This window comes from Pelophylax lessonae, assembly GCF_965119305.1.
Source record: "Pelophylax lessonae genome assembly, chromosome: 12".
Classification (NCBI taxonomy): Eukaryota; Metazoa; Chordata; class Amphibia; order Anura; family Ranidae; genus Pelophylax; species Pelophylax lessonae.
The window spans coordinates 116,403,727-116,427,440 of record NC_138779.1 but is presented as its reverse complement, the minus strand read 5'-3'; the positions used below and the strand labels follow the sequence as shown (position 1 = coordinate 116,427,440).

The 23,714-nt window shown below is 42.7% G+C and overlaps 1 protein-coding gene across 2 annotated transcripts in view; it reads left to right on the top strand.

Moving 5' to 3' along the window:
- LOC309568522 (C-Jun-amino-terminal kinase-interacting protein 4-like) overlaps nt 1-23,714 on the top strand; it is a 203,620-nt gene that overhangs the window by 26,064 nt on the left and 153,842 nt on the right. For both annotated transcript variants that reach the window (XM_082274207.1, XM_082274206.1), the window contains exons 3-5: nt 4,697-4,817; nt 9,923-9,993; nt 15,806-15,897. In XM_082274207.1, the coding sequence (XP_082130333.1) occupies nt 4,697-4,817; nt 9,923-9,993; nt 15,806-15,897 (284 nt within the window). The remainder of the gene's footprint in view (nt 1-4,696; nt 4,818-9,922; nt 9,994-15,805; nt 15,898-23,714) is intronic.

Below are 23,714 nucleotides of genomic sequence, written 5' to 3'. Positions count from 1 at the left end.
AGTGATGTGACCCCCTTCTATAGGGTATAATAGGAAATTTATACAGTCATATCACCCCCTTCTATAGGGTATAATAGGAAATTTATACAGTCATATCACCCCCTTCTATAGGGTATAATAGGAAATTTATACAGTTATATCACCCCCTTCTATAGGGTATAATGGGAAATGTATACAGTCAAGTGACCACCTTCTATAGGGTATAATGGGAGATGTATACAGTCATATGACCCCCTTCTATAGAGTATAATAGGAAATTTATAGTCATGTGACCCCCTTCTATAGGGTATAATAGGAAATTTATACAGTCATATCACCCCCTTCTATAGGGTATAATAGGAAATTTATACAGTCATATCACCCCCTTCTATAGGGTATAATAGGAAATTATACAGTTATATCACCCCCTTCTATAGGGTATAATGGGAAATGTATACAGTCAAGTGACCACCTTCTATAGGGTATAATGGGAGATGTATACAGTCATATGACCCCCTTCTATAGAGTATAATAGGAAATGTATAGTCATGTGACCCCCTTCTATAGGGTATAATGGGAGATGTATCTAGTCATATCACCCCCCCCCCCCCTCTATAGGGTATAATGGGAGATGTATACGGTCATGTGACCCCCTTCTACTGGGTATAATGGGAGATGTATACAGTCATGTGACCCCCTTCTATAAGATGTAATGGGAGATGTATACAGTCATGTGATCCCCTTCTATAAGATGTAATGGGAGATGTATACAGTCATGTGACCCCCTTCTATAAGATGTAATGGGAGATGTATACAGTCATGTGATCCCCTTCTATAAGGTGTAATGGGAGATGTATACAGTCATGTGACCCCCCTTCTATAAGATGTAATGGGAGATGTATACAGTCATGTGATCCCCTTCTATAAGATGTAATGGGAGATGTATACAGTCATGTGATCCCCTTCTATAAGATGTAATGGGAGATGTATACAGTCATGTGACCCCCCTTCTATAAGATGTAATGGGAGATGTATACAGTCATGTGACCCCCTTCTATAAGATGTAATGGGAGATGTACACAGTCATGTGATCCCCTTCTATAAGATGTAATGGGAGATGTATACAGTCATGTGATCCCCTTCTATAAGATGTAATGGGAGATGTATACAGTCATGTGATCCCCTTCTATAAGATGTAATGGGAGATGTATACAGTCATGTGATCCCCTTCTATAAGATGTAATGGGAGATGTATACAGTCATGTGATCCCCTTCTATAAGATGTAATGGGAGATGTATACAGTCATGTGATCCCCTTCTATAAGATGTAATGGGAGATGTATACAGTCATGTGATCCCCTTCTATAAGATGTAATGGGAGATGTATACAGTCATGTGATCCCCTTCTATAAGATGTAATGGGAGATGTATACCGTCATGTGATCCCCTTCTATAAGATGTAATGGGAGATGTATACAGTCATGTGATCCCCTTCTATAAGATGTAATGGGAGATGTATACAGTCACATGGCAGTCTGTCGCTTTCAGAGGGCACTACAGCCCGCCGAACATGGCTCATTCAAATGAATAGGGGCACAGTAGCCTGACATTTAGAGGTTTAAAAACGGGTCTGTCAGTTGCTCTCTGAAGACCAATCCAATTGTGGATTGCTCTTCAGAGAGCACAACAAGTGTAACAAGGCCTTAGGCCTAAGTTCTATCACAGAATGCTCCCCCTCTAGTGCAATGTTACAATTTATTTACATTCCTGAGCCAAAGACAAATATTTCCACACTGATACATTGTTTTTATTTTCTTACAGGCCAGTGCAGAATTCCCCTAATTGTTACTTTGTACTTTCCTAAAATATCAACCGCCTGTAACATGAGACAAATAAACGTGTTTTTCTTTTGAATTGTCTTTAAATTCTTAGTCCATGTAAAAATAAATAAATGCACGTATTTTTGCAATTATTATTTATCTTCACAGGAACCTGCAAAGAATTCCAGTTGTGATCAGTGGAGGACAGGTGCAATGCTAGGCTCCTGCAGACTCTTCCTCCAGAGCTGGAGGAAATGTGAATGGACTACAAATGCTGTGATCACCGCACTTGTGTTGTATTGAGACCAGGTCCCTTTGTCATGGTGGAACATGGGACTTGTAGTTCATTTATTCACATATCCTTGTCAATTAATGACGCGGCTGTGCAATTGGAGGCCTGCACTGACCCGTCAGTTTCAAAAGTGATGGTAGGTGCGGGGGGAAAGGATCCCCCTCACACTGTCAATGGATGGGGGGGGGGGGGTCATTTGCAACATGTTACAACCTAAGTACAGTAAAATATGGTGCTAATGATGGAGGCAGCCTTTTATTTTATCTCATTTTTTATTCTGCAATATTTACCTTTTACTTCAAATTGATTGATTTTTTCCCCCCTAAAAAATTACAAATATTGCATGCAATAATCATTAGTGAATTGACCCCTTTAGGAGTACAGCAGAGGTAACAGGTTCATTTGATGACATTCCCTTTATAATGGTCCTATATAAACACACTGGGTACTAGGCACATGAAATGGGTGCGCCTTTCTTCACTTGTTCTTAGGTTGGTATCATGTAGACTTTATCCTTTTTCGTAATGTCTCTTATCACTACTTGTGACATAAGCATTGGTCTCCAAGAATTGAATTAAGCTGCTGGATCAGCTGCTAGAGGCACAATGGCTGTATTTGTAATTTGTTATTCGGATGTGCAAAAAACACAAGCAATCTGATGATCCAAGAGTTTCAGACTTCGAAGTTTGCAGTCTTAATGTATAACTAAAGGCAACGTGTTTTTTTTTTTTTTTTCTTTTTTTAGGTTTGGATAGAGTGGAGGTAGATTAGAACACCTGTCAGTTTTTATTGCTGTCTGTGTCCCCGTTAGGGAGATTCATCCTCTCTATTTGTCCTGTTTACCATTATCATTGAAAGTAAAAGAAAGATCACAAATTTTGGGTTGTGCTCAGAAAAGTAATAGAGGGGAAATCTTTCAATGGAGACACTAGTTCTGGTGACTTGAGAGTCCCCAAGGTATTCCATTAATTTGCAGGGATTTCCTCTCACTTCCTGTTTGGCTATGGGACAGGAAGTGAAGGAAAATCTCTGCAATAACACACCGATGGCGGAAAAAAAAAAAAAAATCTTCTTTTTTTTTTTTTTTTCAAATTCAATGTTTGAGTTTGCACGAAACAAAAACAACAAAAACAGGAGGTGGCTACACAACAGGGGTACACGCTATTGTAAAAGAGCACACAAGAGCAAAAGAGAGGTGGTAGTACATACAGTACATCCAATATAAAGGAATACATTTTCAGTTAACAATCTTTGGCAACCATGACTTCCAGGCTATGCAAAAATGATACGGATTTGCCTAATCTGTTAGCTATGAGTCTTTCATGTTCGTATGTGAGATTAACAAAGTGAACAACTTCCGAGAAAGTGGGGGCATCGGTCGACTTCCACCTTCTAGTGATAAGGACTCTAGCGGCTAAGAAGATATGGGCCACTACAGTCCCATATTGGGGGGCAGGGAGTTGTCTATGGTGAGATTTAAGAGGGCCAGTGCTGGGTCTGGAGGGGTGAGAATACCTGTAACCGATGAGACAAGTTTGAATATTTGGTGCCAGAAACTCGTGAGACTTTTGCATGACCAAAGTATATGGAGAAGGTTACCCACTTGACCACATTCTCTCCAGCAGAGTGGTGACTGGGAGGAAAAAAATTAATTAAAGCGGAGTTCCGGCCTCAAAATCGAAATAATCTATTTTGGGCCATCCGCTTGCTGAGTGTCACCTGAAAAAGAAATGGATGCTCCCGGATAGAAATGGATATAGAAGAAAATATACTCACCTTCCTTCCACTTCCTCCCTCTGCGGCCGCGGCCCGCGCCGTCACTTCCGGCTTGCAATGACTCCTGGGAGCTGAACGTCATCGCTCCCAGAAGTCAATGCGCCTGCACCGACCCCGCTCATCAGTTCCGGTGCAGGCGCGGCATTCCCTGCTGAACAGCTTCTGGGCATTTCCTGCGGAACAGCTTCTGGGCATGCCCAGAAGCTGTGCAGGGATGCCGCGCCTGCACCGGAAGTGACGAGCGGGGCCGGTGCCGGGCATTTTGGGACTCCGACGTCACCGAAGAGGACGCATAAGAGGATTTCTTCTAAAAGGTAAGTGTGACCCGGGACAGTTCAGAGGCTATCCATTGTGGAATGTACTAGCCCTGACTGTCCCGGGGGTATTTTTATCGTAATTTCACCCCCGAGGCCGAAACTCTGCTTTTAAGTCTGTAGGGAGTTAGATACCATCTGGTAAGAACTTTGTAGGAGAGTTTCCAGTGATTTTGTGCATTTGTGCACTCTATTTGTGAAATAGAGTGGGTATAGCGAATCGCCTGTTGCCATTGAGTTGTTTCGAAAGATCTGTGTAAATCAGATTCCCACTTAAATATAGGTGCAGATTTAACAAATGCTGTTTTATAATGGAGTGTATTATAAAACCATGATAAAAAAAAAATCTGACGGGTTATAACTCTCCCTTGCTCTATCCAGAATGGGAAAAAAAGGGTTTTGCCTATAGTTCTACTTTCAGTATAATCAGTTTATATGGTGCATGCATTATCTCTCTGTATATGTTTGACTTTTGCTCATTTCTATGTTGTGTTTTTTTTTTTTTTTTTTTTTAGAGATGTATGGAAATGGAAGATGGTATTGAGCAGGAAAGGAAACTTTTCAAAGCCAATATGCTAAACTTGGAAGCCCAAACTAAAAACATGGAGACAAAGGCACGCAGCTGTGCTGACCAGAGTAAGTAACAATACTTCCTGTATGAAGAGCATTGCATGTTTAGTTCCCATGGGGTGGCCATATATAGTTTAATCCTGCCCCCAGTTTGACAATACAGTGACACGTCTGAGCCATTCAGGGCTACAATAAGAGTGATAATGAGCTCTTTCAACATCGAAAGCCCTTTTTAGAACATACAGTTCTTTGGTCCATAATTTATGTATAGACCTTGGTTGAATTGTTTTATGTCCTTTTAAAGCAGATGGTTTCAGACACAATGCTTGCCCCATCTATGTGTTTTAAATATTTTGAATTATGTTTGATTTAAATAAAAGGCATCAGCACGCTAGGAGTTAAGTCCAGTTAGCTGCATGCCACCTCTCTATTATTTATATGTGACAGGTTTATTACACTCCCAGAGGACATGCTCTGGCTGTGAGAGGAGAGAAGCAACACAGCAGCTATGCTCGCCCCTCCTTTCTGCTGCCCATTTACAGAAGCCTTTGTATTTTGTGAGTGAGTTTACATAATACAATGGCTTCTGTGAATGGGCAGAAGGAGGGGAGGGTGGGCATAGCAGTTTCAGTGACTCTGCTCTTGAAGAAACTGAGACCCCAGTGAGCAGCATCGCAACTCTGAAAGTATCTTCCTGGAGCACAATAAACCTCTTAGATGTGAATAATAGAGGTAAGTCTACCAGGTGGCCGGCACCTTGTTAGAATTAACTCATGGTATGCCTGCAGTTTTTACAAAGTAGCTGAATTCCTGGAATTCCTGCTTTTAAAATGTTAATTCCTAAAATTTGCCAAGCTGGTCATAAGATTATTATTCAATAATTAAAGGTGTACACACAAACACACCGTCAGCTATCTTCATGAGCTCTTTAATTGTCTTTAAAGTAATCTTAAACCTCAATTCATTTTTTTATGCTAAATGAGCTGCTAATAGTGCCTACAGGGAGCTCCACCATGTGCACACTCCTGTCTTAAGTGCAGATGCCGCACACCCAGCCAGCGCAAGAGGGACACAGAGCCTAAGCCATGCCTTCCCTCCTCCTCTGTGGTTTTTGGCAGTGGCTCCCCAGTCAGCGTGGCTTTGGCTCTGTGTTCTGTTGTTCTGCCGCTGCCCAACAATAGTTATATGGGTTCTCCTGTTCCTGCCATGACCTATGGAGTCCCACCAAAGTCCTCCACTATGTGCCCATTTAGCCTTACAAACTTACCTACAGATATTCCCAACAGGAACACGGTGTTCTGCCGAAAACTCCAGCTTGCCGAGATCTCCAACTACGTTATTTCCGGTGACTGTAAACCAGGAATAATTGGAGATTTTGACCACTTGGTGTTTTCACACAACACCGACAGCCTTTATAGTCCAGCAGATACTTAAATTAGTGCAGGTTGTTAGCCCCCCTGCTAGTTGTCGCCGTCTTGGAGGCAGCCATGTTTTTGGTTACTAGCAGACCGACTAACAATCTGCACTAATCATAGCATCTACCGGACTATAAAGGCTGTCAGTGTTGTGTGAAAAGACCAAGTGGTCAAAATCTCCAATTATTCCTGGTGTACAGTCACCGTAAATAACGTTGTTGGAGATCTCAGGCAAGTTGGAGTTTTTGCCAGAACACCGTGTTCCTGTTGGGAATATCTGTAGGTAAGTTTGTAAGGCTAAATGGGCACATAGTGGAGGACTTTGGTGGGACTCCATAGGTCATGGCAGGAACAGGAGAACCCATATAACTATTGTTGGGCAGCGGCTTGGGGGGGGGGGCAATATGGGGAGGAAGCTCAGAGGAGAAAAATTATAAAAACAGCAAGAGTGTGCAAGTTCTACTATTAGCTCCTCTTTTAGCGAAAAAAAAGCAAAATTTAATATCACTATAATTCTGATTTGCCAAGACAAACTGCAACACTGATTGACACTCCCTAGTTAAAGCAGACTTTCACTCAAAAATAAAGTCCTCCTAGGGGAAAATAACGATAATTTTTTTTTTTTCTGCACCTGCTCCCACTTTTTATATAAAACTACCCCCCTTCGCTAAAAAGCCAAGATATATGAACTCAATACATGTGAGCTGTGCCAGCACTTTATGTCCTATTCTAATACATATAAATCAACCAAACAAAATTAAATACAGCGCTCACTAGTGTTGAAAACATAATATATGCTCAATAAACCAATACACAAATAATCTGCTTGGTGAAAAACATACATCAGTGCCTTTACATCACAATCGTATATGAACATCACAAAAGCTATACTCTTCAGAATCATTCAACACTGTCCCTTTAATATGTGGTGTATTATAGCTTCTCCAAGCTCATCTTTAAAAATGAAGTTTCAGTTGGTTATGTTTAGCCTTCCTTGTTTAAATAAAACTTTTCTGTTTTCATCATATGCCTTATTTAGACCCAATAATGTCATCACTGAGTCTCTGTGCTTCTCTATGAAATGCAGGAGCCAGATCAAAGCTAGTGGGAAAGGCCAGTATGGTGCTGTAAATAATGCTGCACTTAATCCTCATAGGAGCCCTCAGCCATAATGCAAACAGTGGGCTAGCTCTTGAAGACCTTGATGGGATGTTAATCTGGTTGAGTTGGCATTGCTAGGCAGGCTGTATTTGCATGCCGATGTGATGCTGAGCCTCCATGACTGAAAGAGCTGAAAGCACAGGTATCCAGGAAAGGAGGCAGGCTATATTGACTTGTTCTAGCTTCTTATGCACATGGAGAGAGTCTCACAGTGTGCAGCAACATCAGAGTTAGCAATTTCATTCTAGGAGAGGAGCCGGTACATCTGTGCAAGACTGAAGGTAAGGCACCACTTGCCGACCGTATAACTGGGAAAATATGTCATGACTTTAAAGCGGAGTTCCGGCCACAAAAAAAAAAAAATTTCAATAAACATACCCCCGGGACAGTCAGGGCTAGTACATTCCACAATGGCTAGCCTCGGATCTGTCCTGGTTCGCACTTACCTGCAAGAAGAAATATTCACTCTTAAAATTTAATCTCTGTTGTGGGCAGCTGAAGCCAGCGCGATCCTCTTCTGCGTCCTCTTCCGTGTCTTCTTCTCCCAGGATGCGCCTTCACCGGCCCCTCTCGTCACTTCCAGTGCGGCGCCGCATTCCTCCACAGCTTCTGGGCATGCCCAGAAGTTGTTTAGCAAGGAATGCAAAACAAAAAAAAAAAAAAATCCTAACTATCCATTTCTGTTTCAGGGGAGGAAAAGCAAGCGGATGGCCACAAAATCAGTTATGTCGATTTTGTGGCCGAAACTCCGCTTTAACGTTAAATACGGGGGTTATGACTGCAGCTCAATGCCATAACCCCGTATAATTGTTTTTCCCCTCAGGCGGCAGTTCTGATAAAAGTGATTGGAGCGGCGCATTTGCCACTGGTTTGCTTTTTAAAAGCAGTGGGAGGAGTCGCCCCCCCCCCCCCCCGCACTGCTTTCCGGTGGTTCCTGGGCTTACCTGGGCAATTGGTAGCTCCGGGAACCCATCCGGTGCTGGCGGTGGCTGGGAACACATAAAAGCAAAGGAAAGAGGCCTCCGCTCATCTCTATGGCCTAAGAAGACCAGAGCGACGTCCTGGCATCCCTTCCGGTCCTGGTCCAATGAAACCATGGGCAAAAAGCAAAAGATCAAAAAAAATGTTTTACCTTATTTTCAGGGTATTTTTGATTGTACTTCCTCCTTCTCCCCCCCCCTCTGTGGCTGCGGCCACCGACATCACTTCCGCCTTTGCATTGCATCCTGGGAGCTGTTTGTCATCACTCCCAGGAGGCTGGAATCAGGAAGAACTCCCAGAACACTCCCTGGAATCAGGAAGAAGGACACAGCAGATTGCACTGCGGCTTCAGATGCCCACATCCAAGATGCCCGCGCCCAGACAGCATTTTTAAAAGTAAAATTTTGACTAAAATCCAATACTGTACACCTTGTAAGTATGAGAATAGCGGTTCTGTAAAGGGCAATGGATTAGTATTATAGGGGTATTTTTAGTTAAAAAAGGTATTTGAGGCCGGAACTCCGCTTTAAGGACAAATGTGAGATCTGGGGTCTTTTAGGACGGAATGGAAGAAACCTGCCACAGTCTAGTCCAGGTGCCAGGCCACTAATTCTAGGTGCTGTCAATCGAAATCAGGAGAGAGAGGGGGTGGGGCCGAAGGGCAGCTCCGTTTCTGAATAGAGACATGGAGCTGTAGCTGGGCTCGGGTGCCCCCATAGCAAGCTGCTTGCTGTGGGGGCACCCAATAGTAGGGAGGGGCTAGGAGCAGCAACAAGGGACCTAAGAAAAGGAGGATCTGGGCTGCCCTGTGCAAAACCACTTCACAGAGTAAGGTAAGTATAACATGTTTGTTATTAAAGAAAAAAAAAAGACGAGACTTTACGTTTACATTTTTAAATGATAAATTCAGCGGTTTTGTCTTGATAAACTGCCCCTTCACCCTCTGTACCCACTGATAATCACCTTCACTTGAACAGGCAAAGATCACAGGCAGGTGCAAAATACACAAATAAGTGCAGCTTTGTTTTCAGAAATATATCATAATTTTTTTTTTTTTTTTTATAAGATATTAAAAAGAAATTTGACCTGATTTCAGTCTCTGTACAACAGTATTCAGACTGGGGATGGGAAAAGCACACAAGGAGCCAATCAGGTGTGCCGCATAGAAAGTAGTATGCTGTTAGGAGGAGAGAGCAGAGTGACAAGGACCAGTCATCTGTTTGTTTTTGCACTGTCCAGTTATAGGCTGGGAGGAGTACAACACCTGTATGTGTTACTGAACTGCATCAGAGACAAATCAAGTGCCTTGCTAGATGGGGCTGTGCTGTGTGGTGGAGCTGTGTAATTCTCAGGACTGGATGGGCAAGAATACAAATCCTTTGGAAAGTAAAACCATTCCCATATACTGTATCTACTATATGTCTTCTGTTTGCCTACAGTTCTGCATTATGCAAGGCTTTTCTGTTTTTGTATATTCTGTATAGGTCATGCATTGAGCTTATCATTTTTCCTTTTCCTTTAGATAAGGACAATGTGTAACCAGTTGTGTGATAATATTTGGTAGTACGCTCCCTGTCAAAGATATAAAATGCTTCTGCTTGTTTTTTTCTTCAGTTCTTAGTTTGGAGGAGCAGAAGACACAGCTGAGCAAGGAACTGGCCTCACTTAGCCAAGTCCATGCCAAGGTAAATAGTGAGCAATTGGAATTGCCAGGTGTGGGTGAAAAATATATTACAGTCTTATTTTTTAGAGCTCAATGGCATGTTTGTCTAATGTGGGTTGTGATTTGGATTATTTCATGCTTAAAAAAAAAAAAAAATCCAGCGGTTTACAACCACTTTAACCACTTAAGCCCCGGAGGATTTTCCTGCTAAAAGACCAGGGGGTATTTTGCGATTCTGCACTGCGTGACTTTAACGGACAATTGCGCGGTCGTGCGACGCTGTACCTTAACGAATTTGACGTCCTTTTTTTCCCACAAACAGAGCTTTCTTTTGGTGGTATTTGATCACCTGTGCGATTTTTTTTTTTTTTTTTTTTTGGATCACGCGCTATAAACAAAAAAAGAGCGTCAATTTTGCAAAAATAACAATATTTTTCACATTTTTTTTATATGAAATTCCCCCAAAAAAAATGTAAAAATCAAAATTTTTTTAAATTTTCGGCCAATTTGTTTTATGCTACATATGTTTGGTAAAAAAAAATCGCAAAAAGCGTATTTTGATTGGTTTGCGCAAAAGTTATCGCGTTTACTAACAAAGGGAAAGATTTTTGTCATTTTTGTTGTTTTTTTTTTAACCCGTAATGGCGGCGATCTGCGATTTTTTTTTTTTTTTTTTTTTGCGGTACTGCGACATTGGGGCGGACAGATCGGACCCTTGACTGACATTTTTGACACTTTTACCAGTGACATTTCTACAGTAATCAGTGCTATATATATGCACTGTTACTGCAAAAATACACTGGTAGTGAAGGGGTTAACTTTATTTGGGAGGGAGGGGCTGTGTGTGTCCCTAGGGGCGTGCTTTCTACTGTGATTGGCTGTGGTTTCATCTGTAAGGACACTGATCAACGGATCTACATAGTAGATCCATGTGATCAGTGTCTTTACACCGAGGAGAATGACAGGTGGCTTGTTTACACAAGCCGCCTGACTTTCTCCCTCTCCCCCGACGATCGCCGGACATCTGGTCCGCCGATCACACGCGCGGGGGGTCCGTGACCGCGCGGGAGCGGGAGCGCGCCTCCGGCGGCGCGCGCTCGCTCCCCAGACCCTCCCAGGCTAGTGACGTTAATTAACGTCACTCTGCCTGGCAGGGGCTGACCGCCGCTGTAAATCTACTTGCGGCGGTCGGCAAGCGGTTAAGGCAGGTATTTTAATCCATGTGTAGAATTTTTTTTTTTTTTTTTCAGGACTTCGTTCTTTTCTTCAGGGACCAATGTATTGCCTATTGAGGGAAGTAGAATTAGGAACCACAGTGAGATTGGGTCTTTGTTCTATTTGTGTGAAAAAAATGATATAGATTTTGTTTGGGTACAGCATTGAATGACTGAGCAACCATGAGTTAAAGTAGCGCAGTGCTGAAAAGAAAAAAAAAAATGGTCTGGTCTTAAAGGGTGTACAATCTTCCGGAGCTAAAGTGGATATGCAAGGGTTTACAACCACGTCAATACAATGCACTGCACATGACAGCATCGTTGTGGTGTGAACAAAACGCAATCGTTTTCTATATGCCCATGCAATGACCTGCGTTCTTCCAGGGCATTAAAATGCAGGTCAATGCAGTATGTATGAACAGGCCCTGAATGTGTTTTATTACTGGGCAGAAATTAGCTTACAATTTCTTTTATTTTTTTGATAGTATTCGATCACCACTGGGTTTTTTCTTTTTTGTGATCTAAAGGAAAAGAGACAGAAAATTAAAGAAAAAAAAAAAAAAAAAATATATATATATATGTATATATATATTACTATAAAACGCATCCAATTCCTTCTCCTAGCGCAAGACCCCCCCAAATTCCCCATTCTAACAAAAATCCCCCCCCCCCCTAATTCCTTCTCCTCTCACATTCCTCCACCCCAAATCCCCCCTCCTAGCACAAACCTCCTTGCTCCCAAGTCCCCACTTCTAGAACAAACCCCACTCACACACCCCTCCCCTCCCCCCAATCACTCCTTCTAGCACAAGTGTGGGCTGTGCTCTCTCCTCTTTGCTGCACCATGGTTGAAAAACCCTGCTATAGAGGAATATGCTTTGTTCATGTTTCATGTTTGAGGATTATAACCACTTTAACCTTTTCCCTGCCAGGCCACTTTTAAACCCAGCTGGCTGGACCATTTTTGCAGTTTTTCCATTGCTTTTTTATTTTTTCCTTACAGCTTTCTGAGTCTGTAAAAGACCCCCTAAACCATTTATTTTCTGAAACCAAAGTAAGTAAAATAAAAAGAAGGTGCTACTGATTTTTAAGGCCCTGCTGTAAATTAAAAAGCTTAACCTGTATTGAGTTAATAAATAACAAGCATTTGTTCATTTTTAACTGCACGTTTTTTCAGAATGGTAAAAATAAAACTTACACAAAAATTTCTTTGAAAATCTGGAGGTTTTCATTTTTCACTTACAGCTTCAGAGTTTATAAAAGACCCCCCAAATTCTTTCTTTTCTGAGAGCCCATGACCTGCAGAATAAAAAGAAGGTGCTACTGATTTTTAAGGCCCTGTGATATTTGTGCAAATGTTTATCAAAAAAATATATTTTTGATAAAAATACACTAAAATCGTTATTGGCATATACAAACACAGCACATTTTACACAATTCCTGATAAATTGCTACTAAATTGCTACTAAATATAAAGGCTTAACCTGTAATGAGTTAATAAATACCAAATATTTGTCAATTTTAAATTTGTGCCTTTTTCCAAAATGGTGAAAATTTAACGTACGAAAACATTTCTCTAAAAATCTGGAAGCTTTCATTATTCCCTTTATAGCTTTCAGAGTTTGTAAAATACCCCCCCAAACCATATATTTTCTGAAAGCACATGACCTGTAGAATAAAAAGAAGGTGCTACTGATTGCCTCTGAAGCCCAATCCACGTTCAGATGGTGCTCCAGTGTCTATTGACAAGCGGTGAGGAAGCAATGCCTTGCCTACTCACCTCCCATTTTAACCCCATTTTACCAACAAATGCACCGCAACTGCATGCATTGCTCGTGATTGCGGGGCATTTGTGGCATTTCCCCGTTGACACGAATGGTTAGTGTTCAGCAGACGGCATCACTACAAGTTAGGTCAACTTTGTCGTTGGTGCGAAGCATTGTGGCATCAGCACCCTGTTCACTGCCTATTGCAGCTTAAGGGGGGACGTTTGGCAGGCGGCAAAAATGAGCAGTTGAGCTGCGTTTTTGCTGCCTGCCAAATGCCCCTCCTTTGGTTTCAATAGGCAGTGGACAGGGTGCTGATGTCAGGATGCTTTGCGCCAAGTTGAGTCAACTCGTAACAATGCCGTCCACTGAACACTACGCATCTATGTCAATCTGGAAGCTTAACAAATGCCCCTCGACCTCGTGCAGTGCATGTGGTTGCAGTGCATTCGTTGGTTAAAACAGGCGGTCAGGAGGCGTCGCATCGCTTCCTACCTGCCTATCGGTAGCCGGTGGATCGGGCTTTAGAGGCAAGGGAGATTTAGATGCATGTTACTAGATTTTTTTTTTTTTTTTTGTACAAGTCCTTTTTCTATTTTTAATATTTTTTACATTTTATTTTATTTTATTTTTTGTGTCCGTCCCTTTTTTTCGTCAGTCCTTTTCTCTGCAGCCTGAGCTGCACTGTATATGAATGGATAGGAGTCTGTATAGACTCCTATTTATTCATAAAATGAAACATAGTACACATTGTGTACTATGTTTAATTTACAAACTGACACATAGTAAACGCAGTTTAGTGACATTTCAGGTAAATAGCTCTGATCAGTGAGTTATCAGCCACTGATCTGTGCTATCAGTTTTTTTCAGCAGTGTCTGCTGAACAATTCTGCTACAGGTTTTTGGTTACTGAAGTGACCATAAGCTTATAGCAAAGGAGGAATGCAGCTCCGTACTGTCAGTCTGTTTTTTTGAAAATGTCACAGAAAGACATTTCATTCATCTCTATGCACCACAGTACATGCCTATGTGGTGTCGTGTGTCATGCTGTTCTGCACAAAAAATGCAACCTGTCCTCCCTTTCTTTTTTTATGTGCACGTTAATGCAGCATGTTGGTGTGAACTGAACTTGTTGGACATAAAGGAAATGTCTGTGTGTATGCAATGGCTCTACACAGCCCAAAGCATATGAGGCTCAGTGCCCGGGTGACATCAGATAATAATGCCACTAAGCAGGGTAAAAAAAAAATCAATGACTTTTTTTTCATTTAAATCTGATTTTTTTGATTTTTTTCAAATGTATTTTACTAAAATGCTAGATATATCTAAAGATAGTTTTCTGTTTAGGATACATTAATAATTTAGTTTCTTCAAGTTTATTAAAGTTTATTCAGCATGAAATGGAGCTTAGGTATGTAGCATGAGGCTGCAATTCTGCAATATTTAAATTTTTAATAAACTCATTCAATGAATCCAAGCTCTGCAAGCTGAAATAACATGCAGTGCATTGATGCATTCACACAATTTCACACTAACTACCAGCAAGAATGAGTCCCTACACTTAAAGAGCACCTGTCATTTCAGATCCATTATGGCAGCGCCCGTTAGCCGGGCATCCACTCGCCTGCTGCTGCCACGTCCCTCACCTTGTTGTGTCAGTGAGTCAACAGAGGGACAGAGAGGACAGTTGCTCTTTAAAAATTATGATTTAAATCAAGTCTTTTTACTAGTGATTGAAATTGTGATTTAAATCAACTTGATTTAAATCAAATCCACCCTGCCACTAAGGAATGCATCCCTCCAGCATGCTTTGGCTGTGCAACTTCTCTGCGAATGCTTGCAGTAGATCATTTTCAGAAAGCAGAACACTAACCTCCACTAGTGTACTTTGCAGAAATGCAAGTTTTACTATTGACAGTAAAACTATACAGAGTACAACAGGAGATATATACATTTTTAATGGTTCCTGGCAAATCAGGGGAGTATGTAGACATAGATGAGACTCCAATCTGTACAGTTGACTGCACAAGGATTGCATTGGTTCTGATGTTGTACAAAAAGTGTCATAGTTCTAGTGATGTCTATTCGAGATCAACCGATTATCGGCAACACCGATATATCGGGGGCCGATATGCACTTCCCCTGATTTTACGGAATCGGCCCCTGAGGTTACCGATATTAGGGGAAAGTGCATGTCCTGGGGTGATGCCTGCAGCTAGATGCATCACCCCGGTGCTGGCGACCATAGCCGAAGGTCGGCTGACTTGTAATGACAACCGATGCGACTGAGAAGCCGGTGTCCCTGTTGCAAGTGCACATGCGCCGGTCTCCATGTAAAAAAACCCAGAAGTTATGTCATGACATCACTTCCAGGTACTCGGCACCGAATTAAAAAAACTGACAGCATTCAAAACAGCCAAACTTGGCGTTTTGAATGCTTTTCAGTGCCGAGGAGGGGTTTGGGGTTTTAGACCCCCAAATCCCTCCACAACAGTACCTTTAGAAAAAAAAATATTTTTTTACATGTCCGAAAATATCGGCCGATTCCGATATCCGATGACCAAAATATTGGTATCGGCATAAAAAAAACGATATCGGTTGATCACTAATGTCTATGATCTAAAACAGCTTGGGTGGGGATGGCTTTAAGGAATAGTGAGGGGCTGTCTATGAAGACCTTGCTGTACAGCTGCAGGTTTGTGTACACTACAGGCCTTTCTAGAAGTTGGTCAATGGCTAGAGGCACCCAACATTTATGATACTACAGTGATGGCAACATAGGGGTCCTATACCGTTTCTTTCTACAGAGGCTACAATGGCAGATTATTCGTTTTTTGTATTTTTTTTTCTACAGGTATTGAAAAGCTACAAAGAACTGAGGTACCAAAGATCTCTTTCATTAGAAGCTGTTCGCCTCTCTGGTCGGAACACTCCCTTGCAGGGCATGTGAGTAGTAAAATACGCCTGTTCTGTAGTTTATTTTTGTAGTAGTATTCTGTAATGCATTCATTTTGTACTCGTATGCTTCTGGTAGCTGTATGTTGTATATGTAAATTAGATTTTTTTTGAAAAAATTCACTAGCTCCTTAAATATTACAAAATCACACAGTGCAATGCATGACTGAATAAAATATCACATCTACAACATGATTCACTTCTGTAAAAATATGCTACTCGTCAATGTGAATCCTAGGTGCAAAAATGCATAAATCATCATAACAAGTAATGTCCATATAAAAAAGTGCCTAGAAAGGTGCTCTTGTGCTTTGCTTAAACAATAACAAAGGTGCTCCAAAAATGCCCGTGAGGTAATGCAGTCTCTTACCAGACCCAGATGATTTCAAATTCTAGAGATCATAAGTGCATGTGTTTATCCAGAGAGCCGACGCTCAAAGGTAAAACAATGCTGTCCAAATTATTGGTGCCTGTGGGTGACCCGACAACTCAGTTTCAAGCATCTATTAAGCCTCCATTCACCTTCCAGATTGACTCCGACACGCATGATAATAAAAATAAAGAAGAGCATCTCATAGCGCAGCCTGTCTGATAACACGTATTTATAAGATAGGCAATGCACTTACATGAAATGAAAAGATAAAAGCATGTAACGCAACAGCTTAATGTTAAAGCCCCGCCGCGGTGTCATCCCAGCAGCTTCAACATGATGACGTCACAGACCGGACTCCACCCGACAGGTTCCCCCATAAAAAGCGTCTTCTGGGATTGAAGATATATACAAGAAAAAGTATGTGAACCCTTTGGAATGATATGGATTTCTGCACAAATTGGTCATAAAATGTGATCTGATCATTATCTAAGTCACAACAATAGACAATCACAGTCTGCTTAAATTAATAACACACAAAGAATGAAATGTTGCCATGTTTTTATTGAACACACCATGTAAACATTCACAGTGCAGGTGGAAAAAGTATGTGAACCCCTAGACTAATGACATCTCCAAGAGCTAATTGGAGTGAGATGTCAGCCAACTGGAGTCCAATTAATGAGATGAGATCGGAGGTTTGGTTACAGCTGCCCTGCCCTATAAAAAAACAACACACCAGTTCTGGGTTTGCTTTTCACAAGAAGCATTGCCTGATGTGAATGATGCCTCGAACAAAAGAGCTCTCAGAAGACCTACGATTAAGAATTGTTGACTTGCATAAAGCTGGAAAGGGTTATAAAGTATCTCCAAAAGCCTTGCTGTTCATCATTTCACAGTAAGACAAATTGTCTATAAATGGAGAAAGTTCAGCACTGCTGCTACTCTCCCTAGGAGTGGCCGTCCTGTAAAGATGACTGCAAGAGCACAGCGCAGACTGCTCATTGAGGAGAAGAAGAATCCTAGAGTGTCAGCTAAAGACTTACAAAAGTCACTGGCAAATGCTAACATCCCTGTTAGTGAATCTACAATACGTAAAACACTAAAGAATGGATTTCATGGGAGGATACCACAGAGGAAGCCACTGCTGTCCAAACAAAACATTGCTGCACGTTTACAGTTTGCGCAAGAGCACCTGGATGTTCCACAGCAGTACTGGCAAAATATTCTGTGGACAGACGAAACCAAAGTTGAGTTGTTTGGAAGAAACACACAACACTATGTGTGGCGAAAAAGAGGCACAGCACACCAACATCAAAACCTCATCCCAACTGTGAAGTATGGTGGTGGGGGCATCATGGTTTGGGGCTGCTTTGCTGCATTAGGGCCTGGACGGATTGCTATCATCGAAGGAAAAATGAATTCCCAAGTTTATCAAAAGACATTTTGCAGAACTTAAGGCCATCTGTCTACCAGCTGAAGCTCAACAGAAGATGGGTGTTGCAACAGGACAATGACCCAAAGCATAGAAGTAAATCAACAACAGAATGGCTTAAACAGAAGAAAATACGCCTTCTGAAGTGGCCCAGTCAGAGTCCTGACCTCAACCCGATTGAGATGCTGTGGCATGACCTCAAGAAAGCGATTCACACCAGACATCCCAAGAATATTGCTGAACTGAAACAGTTCTGTAAAGAGTAGGGATGCACCGAAATTTCGGCCACCGAAAATGGGCCTATCCCATTTCGGCCGAAAATGGGTTAAAAATGCCGAAATTAATGGCCGCCGTGAGGAAGGAGGAGGGCGCAGCGCAGGTTTGAAAAGTCCCGCCTCTGGCCGCCCGCCCGCCCGCCTCTCAATGATGTCCCTACTACTGCGATCTGTGCATGAATGAACTGACAGGGCGGGAGGGCGGAGAGCGGCTGCTAATAGCTGTAACTATGTGAGCGCTTCACTTCCCTGTCAGCGGGACGATGTGCATGAATGAACTGACACATCGGGCGGGAGGGCGGGCGAGCGGCCGCTAATAGCTATAACTATGTGAGCGCTTCACTTCCCTGTCATGTGGGTATCTCCTCTGACAGGGAAGTGAAGCGCTCACATAGTTATAGCTATTAGCGGCTGCTCTCCCACCCGGTGTGTCAGTTCATTCATACACATCGTCTCGCTGACAGGTAAGTGAAGTGAAGCGCTCACATAGTTACAGCTATTAGCGGTGCTCGCCCGCCCTCCCGTCCGGTGTGTCACTTCATTCATGCACAATTGCACAGATCATAGTAGTAGTGACATCTCAGGGAGGCGGGCCGCCGGCCAGAGGCGGGACATTTGAAAGGAAGGACAGTGAAAGGAAGGACAGTGACCGGAGGAGCTGAGTGAGTAGGAGATTTTGCATCCTTGGCATGAGGAGGGACGCTGAGGCGGGGGTGAGCTGAGGCGAGCTTACCAATGGTATTAGTATTATGCAGCATGAGGGGGTTAATGTATTGCCACTGCTGGTCACTGATGCATTAGTGGCCGACCAGTGGCAGTTAATTAACCCCTTTGTGCTGCATTAGTGCAACCAGTATCAGTGCAACCAGTGTTAATTAACACTGATACTGGTTGCACTAATGCAGCACAAAGGGGTTAATTAACTGCCACTGGTCGGTCACTAATGCATCAGTGACCAGCAGTGGCAATACATTAACCCCCTCATGCTGCATAATACTAATACCATTGGTAATTAAATTAACCACTTGCCAACCCATCACAGTACATATACTGCGACAGGGTGGAAGCGAAAGGTGTACGTCGCTGCCTGTTTTTGGTGTATGCCCCTCTTCTATCTATTTTAAAATTATTTGGGGGAAAAAGTAATTTTCGGTTTCGGTTTTCGGCCAAGGGCATCCTGCATTTTCGGTTTCGGCCCAGAATTTTCATTTCGGTGCATCTCTAGTAAAGAGGAATGGTCAAGAATTACTCCTGACCGTTGTGCACGTCTGATCTGCAACTACAGGAAACGTTTGGTTGAAGTTATTACTGCCAGAGGTTCAACCAGTTATTAAATCCAAGGGTTCACATACTTTTTCCACCTGCACTGTGAATGTTTACATGGTGTGTTCAATAAAAACATGGCAACATTTCATTCTTTGTGTGTTTTATTCATTTAACCACTTGCCGACCGCCGCACGACTATTTACTATGGCAGTCTTGCGCTCCTGGGCAAACCGACGTAGGGCTACGCCCAGGAGCCTCTAGGGGGAGAGTGCGCGCCACCAGAGGCGGGCTCTCGCCCCCGTTTGTTCCCTGACATCCCTGCGCGAGTGACCGGCGGCTCCGATGTCCTTCGGCCACCCGCAATCTCCCGCTGGTTGTAAACACAGCCGCCTGTCATTCTCCCTGGTGTAACTGCAGAGACTACACGATCCTGCTATGTAGGATCATATGTCTCTGTGGTTACATCACAAGCCACACCCCCCCTCACAGTTACAATCACGCCTCTAGGGATACATTTAACCCACTGATCACCAATAAAGTTAACCCCTTCCCTGCCAGTGTAATTTTTACAGTAACAGTGCATATTTATAGCACTGATTACTGTAGTAATGTCACTGGTACCCCCAAAAGTGTCAAAAATGTCAGTCAAGGGTCCGATCTGTCCGCCGCAATGTCGCAGTCCCGCAAAAAAAATCGCAGATCGCCGCCATTACTAGTAAAAAAAAAAAACAATAAAAATGACATAATTCTTTCCCATAGTTAGTAAACGCAATAACTTTTGCGCAAACCAATCAAAATACGCTTATTGCAATTTTTTTCACCAAAAATATGTAGCAGAAAACAATTGGCCTAAAATGTTAAAAAATTTTGATTTTTAAATTTATTTTGTTTGGGAATTTCATTTAAAAAAAATGTGAAAAAATATTATTTTTTCAAAATTGTCGCTCTTTTTTTTTTTATTTATAGCGCAAAAAGTAAAAATTGCACAAGTGATCAAATACCAGCAAAAGAAAGCTCTGTTTGTGGGGGAAAAAAAAGACGTCCATTTCATTTGGGTACAGCATCGCACGACCGCGCAATTGTCCGTTAAAGTCACACAGTAGCGAATCGCAAAATAGGCCCTGGTCTTTGAGCAGCCAAATCCTCCGGGGCTTAAGTGGTTAAGCAGACTGTGATTGTCTATTGTTGTGACTTAGATGATGATGATCAGATCACATTTTATGACCAATTTGTGCAGAAATCCATATCATTCCAAAGGGTTCACATACTTTTTCTTGCAGCTGTATGTATGTGTGTGTGTGTGTGTGTGTGTGTGTGTGTGTGTGTGTGTGTGTGTGTGTGTATATATGTATATGTGTGTTGTATATGTAATTAGCAGTTTTTATGTGTTGCATCTTGATTGTGCTGTTTAAAATGTAGAGAAAAAAGGAAACCTTTAGACTGGAGTTTTTCCATATACCCTTTTTTGTGGTATATGGGAAATACTCTTCCTTATATTCTGATATTATAGGGGATATTGCCATGTTTTTTTTTTTTCGTGACAATGCCTTCAACTTAGCATATAAAACCTTTTAGATTAGGTTAGCGCACATGGTAAAACAGAATGTTTTCCCACACAAGCTAGTGTCAGTTCAGCAGGGAGTGGTTCATCGCACTGCTTCTAGCTTTTTTTTTTCCAAACTCTTTATTTGAGTTTTTACTGCACAGTAGGATGCTACATTGTGCTGCCATGCTGTGACATGCGGTGCCATCAAGTGCATTTTAATCCTTAAGCAGCCTTTATGTTTTGCTCATGATAGGCTTACTTTATTGGATTTACTACAATAAAGTGACAATAAACAATATCTTTATTCTCCAAACATAATCCACTACTTAGGCTCGGTTCACACTTGTGCGATGCGGGAACGCTGCGAATATGCAGCGAGTTGCCGCATCGCATCCGCACATCTGGCAGTTCACACTGCCATATGCGATACGCAGGGGGTGTCAATTAAAAGTTAACGACACCCCCAGTTTGATTGCATATCGCAGTGTGATCTGCAAGTACGCACAGAATCGGATCGCACAAGTGTGAACCACTGTGCGATCCGATTTTGATGCGGCTCAAAAAATGCCTCCTGTGCGTCTTTGGTGCGGATGCAGTGTGAATTCAGCCATACAAAGTGTATGGCTGAAATTTGCACCGCACATGAGATCGCATGTAATGAAGGAGCAGTGCGCTCCAAATTACATGCGATCTCCGCAGCCGCACAAGTGTGAACCAGCACTTAACCACTTAAGCCCCGGAGGATTTTCCTGCTAAACGACCAGGGGGTATTTTGCGATTCGGCACTGCGTGACTTTAACGGACAATTGCGCGGTCGTGCAACGCTGTACCTAAACGAGTTTGACGTCCTTTTTTTCCCTCAAACAGAGCTTTCTTTTGGTGGTATTTGATCACCTGTGCGATTTTTACTTTTTGCGCTATAAACAAAAAAAGAGCGTAAATTTTGCAAAAATAACAATATTTTTCACATTTTTTTATATGAAATTCCCCCCCAAAAAATGTAAAAATCAAAATTTTTTTAACATTTTCGGCCAATTTGTTTTATCCTACCTATGTTTGGTAAAGAAAATCGCAAAAAGCGTATTTTTATTGGTTTGCGCAAAAGTTATCGCGTTTACTAACAAAGGGAAAGATTTTTGTCATTTTTGTTGTTTTTTTTTTTAACGCGTAATGGCGGCGATCTGCGATTTTTTTTTTTTGCGGTACTGCGACATTACGGCGGACAGATCGGACCCTTGACTGAAATTTTTGACACTTTTGGGGTTACCAGTGACATTTCTACAGTAATCAGTGCTATATATATGCACTGTTACTGTAAAAATACACTGGTAGTGAAGGGGTTAACTTTATTTGGGAGGGAGGGGCTGTGTGTGTCCCTAGGGGCGTGCTTTCTACTGTGATTGGCTGTGGCTTGAGGTGAAAGGACACTGATCAACAGATCTACATAGTAGATCTGTCTGATCAGTGTTTTAACACCGAGGAGAATGACAGGCAGCTTGTTTACACTAGCTGCCTGACTTTCTCCCTCTCCCCCGAAGATCGCCGAGTGAGCGGCGGACATCGGGTCCGCCGGTCACATGCGCGGGGGGGTCCGTGACCGCGCGGGAGCGCGCCTCCGGCGGCGCGCGCTCGCTCCCCAGACCCTCCCAGGCTAGTGACGTTAATTAACGTCACTCTGCCTGGCAGGGGCTGACCGCCGCAGTAAATTTACTTGCGGCGGTCGGCAAGCGGTTAAAGAGGTTGTAAATCTCCTGAGGAAAAAAAACAAACAAACCCTGAAAGACAAAGGTATATTGAGCTAGTATGCATTGGATACTAGCTCATTACAAAATACTTACCTTAGAACGAAGCCCTTCCAGCGGTGCGCGCTCACCGCTGAGACTGCCGACATGTTCACCCGTCTTCTTTCTGAATTTGCGTCCTCTGGCCGTCTGACCGGAGCCGTGATGACGTCACTCCTGCGCATGCGTTTTGGAGCCGCTGTTCAAGGCACAGGGCTCTGAAGGAACAGCATGGAAGGCCGTTCCTTCAGAGTGCATACACTAGTGATGTCACTGGCTGCATGTAAAGTAAATAACTCCTACTAAACGGTACATGTTTAGGAGATATTTACAGTACCTATAGGTAAGTCTTATCATAGGCTTACTTTTAGGTAAAAGTTACAGAGGGAAGTTTACTTCCTCTTTAATGGCCCTGTAATCTTCTTTTTTTTTTTTTTTTTTTATTGAAATTGTTTTCTACTGTGTTTTTATCTCCTTGTAATGTCCTGTATGAGCTACTGGAACTCTCCTTTTCTCTGTCGCTCATTGACAGACGTAGTCCTCGTTGATTAATAACAACTCGGGTTTTTGCTGCCCTCTACAGGAGTAGGACTAGACAGGAAAGAGAACGTTCTGGCCACACCCTAGGGGCAGTCCCAGAGGGTATATCCTCTCACTTCCTGCTACAGCAAATCAGTTTTTTTCTGTCTAGTTAGGAGTAAGGACCTAGATTCCTTGCTAGGATCTTCGGTCCTGGCAGGATTTTTTTCTTAGAAAGATTTTTTTTAGACAGCTTTTTTTCTCCAGTGTTCCTGTGAGATCTTCAAGCAAGTACGCTGAAACTGGGCGACGGGCTGGATGTTGAGATCCAGTGGTCACCCCAGTTCAGCCTACGAGCGCGTGCAGGCCATAGCTCCGCGCTGGGTCGGCCGCGACATAGTCCCACTGGACGGGGACTGACCCTGCGAGTTAAACCTCTCGCTTGAACGCCAATGACCAAGAGTCACGGCGTCCGTACTGGTCGACAGCCCCCCCACCCCGGTGGAGAGGGGTTCTGTCAGGAGTGGCGCCCGCCTGGTTCCGGTATGGTGAGTAGTATGTTCCCCCTTGTCCCCCTGACGGGTTTGTGGTGAACGCGGGCTCCTCTCTGAAATGG